The sequence below is a fragment of the Oratosquilla oratoria genome, chromosome 7 (assembly GCF_046742065.1).
Source record: "Oratosquilla oratoria isolate Oo_2021 chromosome 7, ASM4674206v1, whole genome shotgun sequence".
NCBI lineage: Eukaryota > Metazoa > Arthropoda > Malacostraca > Stomatopoda > Squillidae > Oratosquilla > Oratosquilla oratoria.
This window is the reverse complement of record NC_134783.1, coordinates 22821160-22831159: the sequence shown is the minus strand read 5'-3', so window position 1 is coordinate 22831159 and position 10000 is coordinate 22821160. Positions and strand designations below refer to the sequence as shown.

At 50.5% G+C, this 10000-nt stretch overlaps 1 protein-coding gene across 3 annotated transcripts in view; it reads right to left on the bottom strand.

The window, feature by feature from the left end:
* The window catches only part of Cad87A (cadherin 87A), a 324473-nt gene that overhangs the window by 19068 nt on the left and 295405 nt on the right, over nt 1-10000 (bottom strand). For all 3 annotated transcript variants that reach the window (XM_076187818.1, XM_076187819.1, XM_076187820.1), the window contains 2 exons: nt 9700-9869; nt 1265-1440 (listed from right to left, as the gene is read on the bottom strand). In XM_076187818.1, coding sequence (XP_076043933.1) covers nt 1265-1440; nt 9700-9869 — 346 coding nt within the window. The remainder of the gene's footprint in view (nt 1-1264; nt 1441-9699; nt 9870-10000) is intronic.

Below are 10000 nucleotides of genomic sequence, written 5' to 3'. Positions count from 1 at the left end.
TTCACTGACGAATACAGAAATAGTCAAGCTATCAAATAGTTTATATGATTTTTCTGCACTGATTTCACCTGCTTTTTAAAATCAGTTCAAATTTAGGCTTCCGATCATATTAATTTAAACTGTTAAATTACCAGAAAAATCGTCCCTGTTTGACGTGAAGTGGCAAGTATGTTTTCAACTTCACAACAACGATTTTGCGACCAGACACAAAAATGTGATTTTTACCTTAAACTATAAACGCCACATACAAAAATAGTAACAAACATGGTCATGAAATACGTTTTTGTATACTATATATTATCACTGATTTTCACAGACACTTTATAACGCCAATGTATTTACCACCCGTAGACCTTCCCAACGATTTTTGACTCAGACGATTTGTTATGATTTATTTGCCCAGACCACTCCACTGAGTATTACATTTGGGAAAAACTTCGTAGACCTAGTCGTATGGGATTCTGTGACATCCATGCACCCTCGAAAACCCTTGCGTTTTAAAGCATCTAACGTTTGTGCATGACAGAAGACAATGAAACAATCTTGTTCACTTTTTCTCCCGAACAGACACGGCATGCGTTCTCGTGACCAGCCTCACACCGTTCTTTAACGTTAACAAACATTGGCCGTAAAAGATGCTGGTGGAGGTGCGCATGCGTGAATTATATGAGTGTAGAAAGTATCTAGTATTGTATATAGTTTCTGATAGAATACATAAAAGAAGCATGTCATGCAATATGCAATACAAGAACTTCATACTGTACTTTCTAGTATATAAAGAATTACATGAAAGTGCATGTGAGTTTCATGAATAGTGGATATTTTCCTCACATTCGGTTACAGTCATGTTTGAAGTTACTGTTCTAAACGTGAAGTTTATTTCACTTCAGTCAAGGATCCAAAAACACGCCCCCGACAACATCTGAGGGTCTTGTGCGCCGACTATTCAGCCACCTAAGTCATTATGAATTGCGTCGGCTGGTGGAGTGTCACCCCTCCTCCCCCCGCCTTATTCTTCCATATATTCATAGGATTATACCACTTAGTATTAGCAAACGGTGCACTCAACGGGATATGCATACATACCATCTTAGGTATGCACATCTGGTGAGTGCATGAGTGGATGTGGCCAAGACCACACACACTCCTACACTGAATCACCCTACAAACGGGCTCACTCAAAAGCCCCTAGGAATTACATTCCCAAATTTCAAAAAGTCAAAAAGAAGCATGCGATCAGCTGAAGTCCCCCCTTAATACTTACCATTCTTTGTTAACGCTGTTGTCGGGATCAACATGGTACCTGATTTCATCGACCACGGCTCTTCCTTGAGAGACGCTGGAAAGGCTGTCCACAATCTCCTCCTGTCTCTCCACCACCTGCTCGGGGGGCTGCGCCAACACCACTCGCACCAGCTCCTCCTTCTCCCAAACCCAAACCTGCGGGGAGATGTTCACACAAGTTAGTAAATGAGGCCACAATAAGTGGCAAGGCATGATTTGCACTGGGATGTATTCTTGCGCATATTCAGAGATACCTGTAGTTAAAGTTTCATACTTATTAAAACTAGCATCATCATCATCCCAAATCCTCACCATTGAAGCTCGGGGGTGGGAGGGGGGGCATTATCCAGGCCCAAACCCTTAAAGTATGTCACTGTATCTAGGGTTAATCCGGATCGTCTTACCTCGCCCTCCCCGCCCGCTCCTTCTCCTCTTCCGACAATGTCGCTTCAGGAGAATGAATACGTCTGGTGTTAGCCAAGAGGAGGCCATCGAGGAGTGACAGATAATCATAACCTTAACACTTTTGCGGTGTACAGACTCCCTGGAGGTGTAATGACAGTTCGAAGTCATGCTCAAGAGTGAGAGGCGGTACCTACTGCCTGTAGGACTCGATCTCAACCCCTTTAGTACCGAGTGACACTAATCACTCACTCCTCTCAGGATGCCGCCGCCGCTGACAGTCTAACTTATTTAAATGTGCGTGACTACTAAATTGTTTTATCATTATTCATTGTGACCCCTTCAGTAACGAAAAATTTAAGCATATTTATTAGTTAAAGAAGTCCCCTCCCCCAAAAATAATAATGTATCCATATGTAAATAATTATGTAGATCGTTATATACACAGAAACACATACACATGCACGCACGCTCATACATACGAGTCGGTGGCGCGGTTGGTAGTTCGAATCCTGCCCATGGCTGAAATTATTTCAGTATCGCTGCGCTTCGAGTCGTTACTTCAACTCTCGTGGGCGGGGAGTTGGGTGTGTGTGTGCGTGTAAGGCCACAGCGTTACCCATAGATAGGTCATACGAGCTCTGAGCTCTCTTCCGGGAGAGAAATAGCTGTCGATCACGAGTCCAACACGTGATCCAAAGACCATGGTGGTGAACATGCACACACGCATGCACCCACACAGGTTGAGAACCTATGATCGTTGCTTCTTTCCTGTGTACTGCAATTAGGTAAATACATATTCTTTTGTCATAAGTGACAAAGTATTTTCTTTTCTTTTTTCTTTTTTCTTTTCTTTTTCTTTTCTTGATTTGCGGGGCTAGTACCATCTCGGATCCCAACCTTGCAGGCGGTCCAAAACAGTTCGTTTGTTGTCCACGCTATGCCACTGTCTTTAGCGGCGGTGCCTTGACCTCATGGAAGGGGGTACGCCTCAACTGCAGGCAGCTCCTGGGAGAGGATGTGCCCCTAAGAAGCTGAGGGTTACCTAGGAAGGGGAATCAGCGAGGTGCCGCGCCACTCCTGCCGCGGTGAATGACGGGATGTATCCTAGGCGAAGAATGGTCGCGGCTATACACGTTAGCAGGTAGTAGTTGAGGGGGTGTTGCACCTCGGCCGCACAGATTTTACAGTGTTCATGATTGCCTCTTCCAGCAGGTAGCACTTGCCACCCACAGTAATATCCTAGGCGGATCCTGTGGACGGTTCATTCCTCCCTTGTACCCGGAGGCAGGTGGACTGCCTCGTACCTAGTGACGTGGAAGTACCACAGCGCTGATCCCGAAATATGAAGTTTGCTGCTGTGGTTGGCTCTGGACATTAATCTCGCCCATTTGATGGTGACGCCCTTGATCTGTGTGATTGTGGATGCCAGGGTCAGTGTGATTGTGCAGAACCTCGTCGCTGGCTTAGCAGCATCATCCGCAATAGTGTTCCCTGGAATCCCGATGTGACTGAGGATCCAGTGAAATGTTGCGGTTCGTCTAGAGCACATGGCCGAACCAATTCCCGGAGTTCAAAGGCGCGGTTCGCATTCACCGCATGGGCCCCTCAGGAGTAACCGGTTGGGTCTCCCTTGGCTTCTAGGGCTCTCAGGAGGGAGGTCTTCACTTCACTCTCCCTTGAGCAGGCCAAAAGCCGGACCAGAAGACAGGAAGAAAGCCTCTCCGCCCCTAGGCGAAGGGAAGTAACTCCCGCCTTCTGTCTAAGATTCACCACACTGGATCATGAAGTGGCCGCGGTGATAGTGCGGAGAGCCTAGTTTTGGAGTACTTCAAGTTTGTCCCACGAACTGAGCCGGAGGTAAATGAGACCCACATCAGCATAGTTCACCACCAAACGTTCCAAATGAATATAGTACATCCGGAGGGCCTTGTGCCCGGTACCTAGCCGGGGTCTCGCCATAGCTCTAAGGAGATTTAATTTAGTTTTTGTAGCCTCATGGAGATATCTAACCTCCGGAGTGAAAGAGAGCCTAGCGTCGATCCATATGCCCAAGTTTGATAGGTGGGCACCCAAGAGAGGATGTTGCCTTGAAGAGTAAGATGGAGGCGTTGTTTCCGCGTCCTCATACTCATTGCTTTGGTCTTGGGCGTCGAGATTTCCAGTCCGTCCCAGCCTTTCACATTACTGAGAGAGGCGATTGAGTGCCTTCTGATCCCTAGGAAGGAGGCAGTAACCCCGCCCCCTCCAGTGACCACCAACGTGAGATCATCCGGATGATAAAAGAAGCAAGCATCCTCCCATAGATTATGGAGAGCCAAGCTCTCCATGAGCACGCTGAAAATTGTAGGTCTAAAAACACCACCCTACGGGGTCCCATTTTCCATCCTGTGGTATGAGGATAGGTGTCCCTGGAAGTACACTCTCGCTACCCTGTCCGTGAGGTAGCCTGCAACCCAGGTCAGGAGTCTGCCTCGGACCCCGTTAACAAACAAGGATGAAAGAATGGCAGAAGCACTTGCTAGTTCGAATGGTCTTTCCAGATCCAGAAATACCACATTTGCAGGCCGACTACCGACCAATCCAAGATGGGTTGCCACATATATATATATTATGATGGAAGAGTTCCATCTACCACAGGAGGTGATTGAGAACCATCCGCTCAGGTGTTATGCCAATGCAAGACGTAAGGGATATGGGTCTGTAGCTCGAGTGGGTCCCTGGGCTTTTTCCACTCCGCAGTAAGGAGTCGCCCCGCCTCTCTGGAGCCAGTGATGAGTGCCCAGTGATGCCAGCTCCCCAGCTGGCTCCAGTTGCCTAGGATGGAGTAAGGTATTCTGTCGCTACCACGAGCAGTACCCTTGCTCATCTTGGGAACCTGTCGAAATTCCTCGATTGTAAAGAGACAGTCCGTCGGGGCCATGGCAGTGTGGACTACATCCTCTCTACCCTGTCGGAGGAGATGCAGTTCCTGCCTGACAGGTAGGGAGAGTTGGGCAGAAGAGGGGCGGTCTGCAAATTGCTGTGCCAACAGCTCAGCCTGTTGTTTGGGCTGAGTGGGGGGGACTGCAACTGTTGCCAACCGCAGTTTCTTTCAGAGGGCGCTAGCATTAGTTTGGGCTGAGAAAATGGCACACCATTCCAGCCACTTTTCTTTCCGGACTCTGTGGGTGACCGCCCGCGCATGCCTGATAACAGAACGCAGGAGAGTTCGAAGATGAATGGTGCCGCAGAAATCTACGGAATACATTGACTGGGTGATTTTGCTCCCGTGCGATGTCGTTACAATTCCACCGGTCAGCATGCCGATATAAGTCTGGCTTCGTTTTGGGGACAGCTCATTCCGCAGCGGTTGGACGGTGGAGACAAAGTTTCGATGTAGATCGTCTATGTCCTGCGGGGAGACGTAGGACAGCTGCCTAGGTTCCTCTGTAAAAGGGTCCAGTTGGCCTTCTCTGTATTCCAGAGTCGAGGTGGGGGAAGGGGGAGGAAGTCCACGGCTAAAGTTGTGACTAGAGCAAAATTGTCTCTACTGAGCTGCGGGTCCACCATCCAGTGAGCACGTGGAAAACATACTGAGGTCCAGGCGTTCTCCCGAGATGCGATTCCCCTTGGTCTTTGGATCACGGCCTGGACTCGTGATCGACAGTAATTTCCCTCCCGGAGGAGAGCTCAGAGCTCGTATGACCGATCTATGGCTAATACAGAGTAGCTTCTTCTGAGTTCAGTGGGGTGACCTCATGTACCTCCCCAGAAACGTTGCCACGGTGTGCCCTTTATGATTGGGTCGTCGGAGGGAGCAGAACATGAGGAGGTGTACATTAAAGATCCTCGGCAATGAATGTGGGTTCACGGTGGGCAAGGGAGAGCATCTCCCTAGATGCCAGCTCACCGGCTTGAGGACGATATATGTTGTACAGGAGGATGCCCCGCAGCCAAGGCCTCTAGTCGTTCACCGCATGGCACGGCGGGTACGGATTCGCTTGGAACCGTCGCCTGAACCAATATAGCGAGTCCGAGTGACCCACCCCCCGCTCCGAGTTGTATACAGTAGTATATCTGGTATCCATGGACCCGGAGCGGCTGGTTGACAGGTCAATTTGTCTTCTGCAAAAGGGCTACATCTACGTCCCTTGTGGCCAGGCAGCATGTAGGACGTAGATTTTGTTAAACAAGGCCGTTGACATTCCACTGCAAGAGGTTTACAGTTGTTCTTGCCGGGACGGGGATGGAGGAGGATGAGGAGTGGGGTGGGGTGGGGTGGGGTGGGAGGAGGGAGGAAGGGGATAAGTTGGGTGGAAAGGGGAGGAGGAGTAGGGTAGGAGGGAGGGGAGTAGGGTGGGAGGGAGAAGAGTAGGGTGGGAGGAGGAGTAGGGTGGGAGGGGGAAGAGTAGGGTGGGGGAGGAGGAGGAGTGAAGTGGGAGGGTAGGAGGAATAGGATGGGAGGGGAAGGAGTATTAGGCTGGGAGGGATGGAGAAAGAGTAGGGTGGAGGAGGAGGAGTAGGAATAGGGTAGGAGGGGGAGGAGTAGGAGTACAGTGGGAGGGGGGAGGTGGAGTAGGAGTAAGGTGGGAGGGGATAGAAGGGGGGTAGGAGTAAAATGGGAGAGGAAGGAGGAGTATGGTGGGAGGGTGGAAGAGGAGTAAGAGTAGGGTGGGAGGGGAGGAGTAGTAGTAGTAGGGTGGATGGGTGGAAGAGTAGGAGTGGGGTGGTAAGGGGAGGAGTAGGGGTAGGGTGGGAGAGGGAGGAGGAGGAGTATGGTGTGAGGGGGAAGGAGAGTGGGGAAGAGAAGGAGAAGGGTGGGTTTTGTGGGAGTGAGGAGGAGTAGAGTGGAAGGTGGGGGGAGGAGTAGGGTGGGAGGGGTAGGAGGAAGAGAGAAGTAGGATGGGAGGGGAGAGGAGGAGACAGGGATGATGAGGGGGGCACAGCAGAGGTAGCAAGGGAATCCCATCTACTCGTATTCCATTGTTGCCTCCTCGTTGCTGCACGGAGACATCATTAGTGTGTTATGGTCGTTTGAAGTTTGGGAGTTATTGTCTGAAGACGGCCTGGTTGAAGGCTGAGGTATCATCTTCATGGGGGATGGGACTTGGACGAGTTTCGTGTTGTGAGCACGGTGGGAGGGGGGTGGTGGTGCTGCCATCCACGGCCGTGACATTGAACTTCGAGCTTGCGGTTTTTCTTACCGAAGACAGTGAAGGTGTGGGGGTTGTAGGGGAGGCAACTGTCCTCAGGCCATCTTGGTTGCAGATGGTTGCATAGCTCTTGTACAGCCTTCAATATGAACATTTTTTTATGATGAAGTCGGTCACCCTTATACATCTCATCATGGTAGTAACCATGGTGGTCATGAACTCCTTCATGTCCTCGTTGGTCACGACAGGGTGGCCTGGGGAGGAGTCTGGAGGAGACCAAGGTTACTTGACCTCTGTTCTTGCAGGGGCACAGCTGCCGCCGAGGTTGGAGAGGGGCTGGCAACGACGGATATACCTTCACTGACATCAAAGATGGCGGCGGATGGGGTGGGCAGATATGCCTCCACTGACACCAGAGGCGGCGGAGGAAGGGAGTGACTTGGGGTTGAAAACCCCATACTGAATCAGGCGGCGGAAATTAGCTGCGAGGGATGGCCTTTACCAGGATCCGCCTCCGGGCGCTGCAGTTGGTGCTCCATGCCTTGTGTTCTTCCTGACAATTGGGTCACCTTGGAATAAGTTCCCTCCCTTTCTTGTGCTTCTGGAAGCATTCCTCTTATTTGTGGACGACGCTGCAGAGAGCGCACTTGACTTGGTTACGACAGTGCGACTGATAGTGTCCAAACTGTTGGCTCTGGAAGCAACCAAATGACTCTGGGGGAGTGGGATTAGCTTGAGCTTGCCCCAGTTCCCCAGGTTTAATCTTGCAGGGAGCGTTCCCTGGATGTCCAATATGACAAGCCACAGTGCTTCCTTCTTCAGGCCAAGACATCTGGCATACGTAACTTTCGGATGCCGCTCCACCTTTTCCAGTGTGATTTCCACGGGATGGCCCACCAGCATTACCCTTACCGGCTTTTCTTCCGGGTTGAGCCTGATAATGGAGAGGTCTGGGGGTATAGATATCTTTTAGATATTTGTATTTCCCGGTTGAGGGGAGTTAGTACAAGTTCCTTTTGCAGGTTAGACCAGAGAAATCTGGCCGCCTTGTTGTCTAGCTCGATGGCCACGATCGCCTCGTGGGCGTTGCTGAACTCGGTGTTTCTTGTTACCTTCAATTTCGCGAGCGGGTCTGTTGCTTGAGAGGGAGTAGAAGGAGGAGGGGGGTCACATGAACTGAGGTGGGTCGCAGGACCTGGGGGGGAGGGGGTTGGGGGTTTCGGGGGTGTAGCCGTTTGGGCGCTCTCTGTGATGGTGGCACGGTCCACGGGGGTGGTAGGGGGTAAGCAACCTGCATCATTGGAGGTTGAGTGGCCGATGACAACAGTGCCTCGATGCGATATGTGGTCGGGAAAGAAACTTGGGCCACAGTAGCCTCTGCGTGGAGGGGGGGGTGGCCTTCTTTGCCTATTGGAAAGGCTGTGTCCTCGTCCGTTGGCCCCCATGAGCAACATCCCCTGCACTCATGAGTGAGCGTAGTCATTTAAGCTACCATTGGATGGGTGACAGGAAAGAGATGGTGGGCGCGGTCTCGGATGGTGGTTGGGGTTAAGGGTGGAGGGTGACCTGCGTACATACAACTGGGGACTGTCCTGGGCGAGCCGTTACCCTACACCCTAGCCTCGCACAGGACACCCACAAGTGATCGAGGGTCGAACCGACTCCGCGACCCTAGCGCACGCTTAGATCAAAAGAAACTGCTATAAAGACACACACAGTGGTGCTTACTTCTGCAGAATCGTCGATGCACCAAAGATAATAGTACATACATATACCCAAGGCTCTTTCCCCCTGACAAGGGAGGTAGCCAAAAAACAAAGGCATAAAATCCACTCCCACCCATTTCAGCCCCATATACTCCACTCCCATTCACCCCACTCCCTCCCTCTTATCTTGGCTCCTCCTGGATAACGGGTCATCCCTGCATCTTGCCCACCGCCCTGGGTTAGAAGCAGTGTCACAAGACACAGCACATCCACAGCAAGGCCGCTTCATTGAATTAGCGATCCCCCCCCTCCGCCCCTCATGCAGAAAAAGAGAAGACGGGAAAATTCCCTTCGGGCTGCGTCAAATTGTTTTTTCACGCATATTCCCTCACCCCCTCCATCCCCCACCCACTCTCTTTCATGCATTACAGCATCATCCATACACAACCACTCTCCATTCACCTTTATTTTCTGTTTTCTCCCGTCCTTCCTCAACAGACATTCTCCTCTTTCCCAATGCCCTTTTTACCCCATCCATCCATTTCATCCTTGTTCGCCCCCTCATGTTCACTCCTACCTCTACCTTCCACACCTCTTTTACTAATATTTCTTCACTCATTCTTTCCATGTGTCCAAACCATTCTAATACTCTTACATCAACCCTATCTCCCAACTCCCTTTCCACCCCCGTTATCCTCCTCACCTCCTCGTTTCTCACTCTATCCAGCCTAGTAACCCGTACTATACTTCTCAGGAACTTCATCTCAAACACACTCAAACTCTTTTTTTATGTTCTATGTTTCTGTCCCATACAGTGTTGTCGGCACAATCACTCCTTCAAGCAATCTCCTCATAGCATCCATTCCCAAATGTCTATTTCTCATTACACTTTTTAATCCCGCAAGTCATTTACTTGCTTCTCTCAATCTACATTCATTGGGCAAAAGGAAGACAAACGCCATCCACTTGGCGCAACAAGAGCCTCTTGCAGAACAAATGGAAAAGCATTAGGAATACATTTGGGAATGAGCAGGGCTCAATTCTTTGCGCTTCCTGTTTGCAATCACTGTCAGAGTCTCTCCAGCAGGACACAGGATTCGAAACAGCGTACGCTGCGCTCTCTACAAATCGCGCTAAGTTATTCTCTAAATCTAGTTAATGCAGAAACTCACGTTGACTTTGCAGGTGGCGATCCTGTATGGGGGTGCCTCCTCCTTGGCCTGCACACTAAGAAGGAACCTGTGTCGTCGGTATTGCGACATTAGAGCGGCTGTAGTCAGCTTCCCTTTCCGAGTCACGTTGAAGGGCGATGGCACCAGAGAACCAACGGACTCCACTTCGCCTGCAGGAGGAAGAGAAAAAGCAACGGGTCATTGAGGACCTTTCCCTGATATTCACGGTTTGTACACCTTGTTCTGGCCGCTGCCAAGCAAACATATGCATCCCTCTACCGGCGTAGTGGTAGAATTAGTA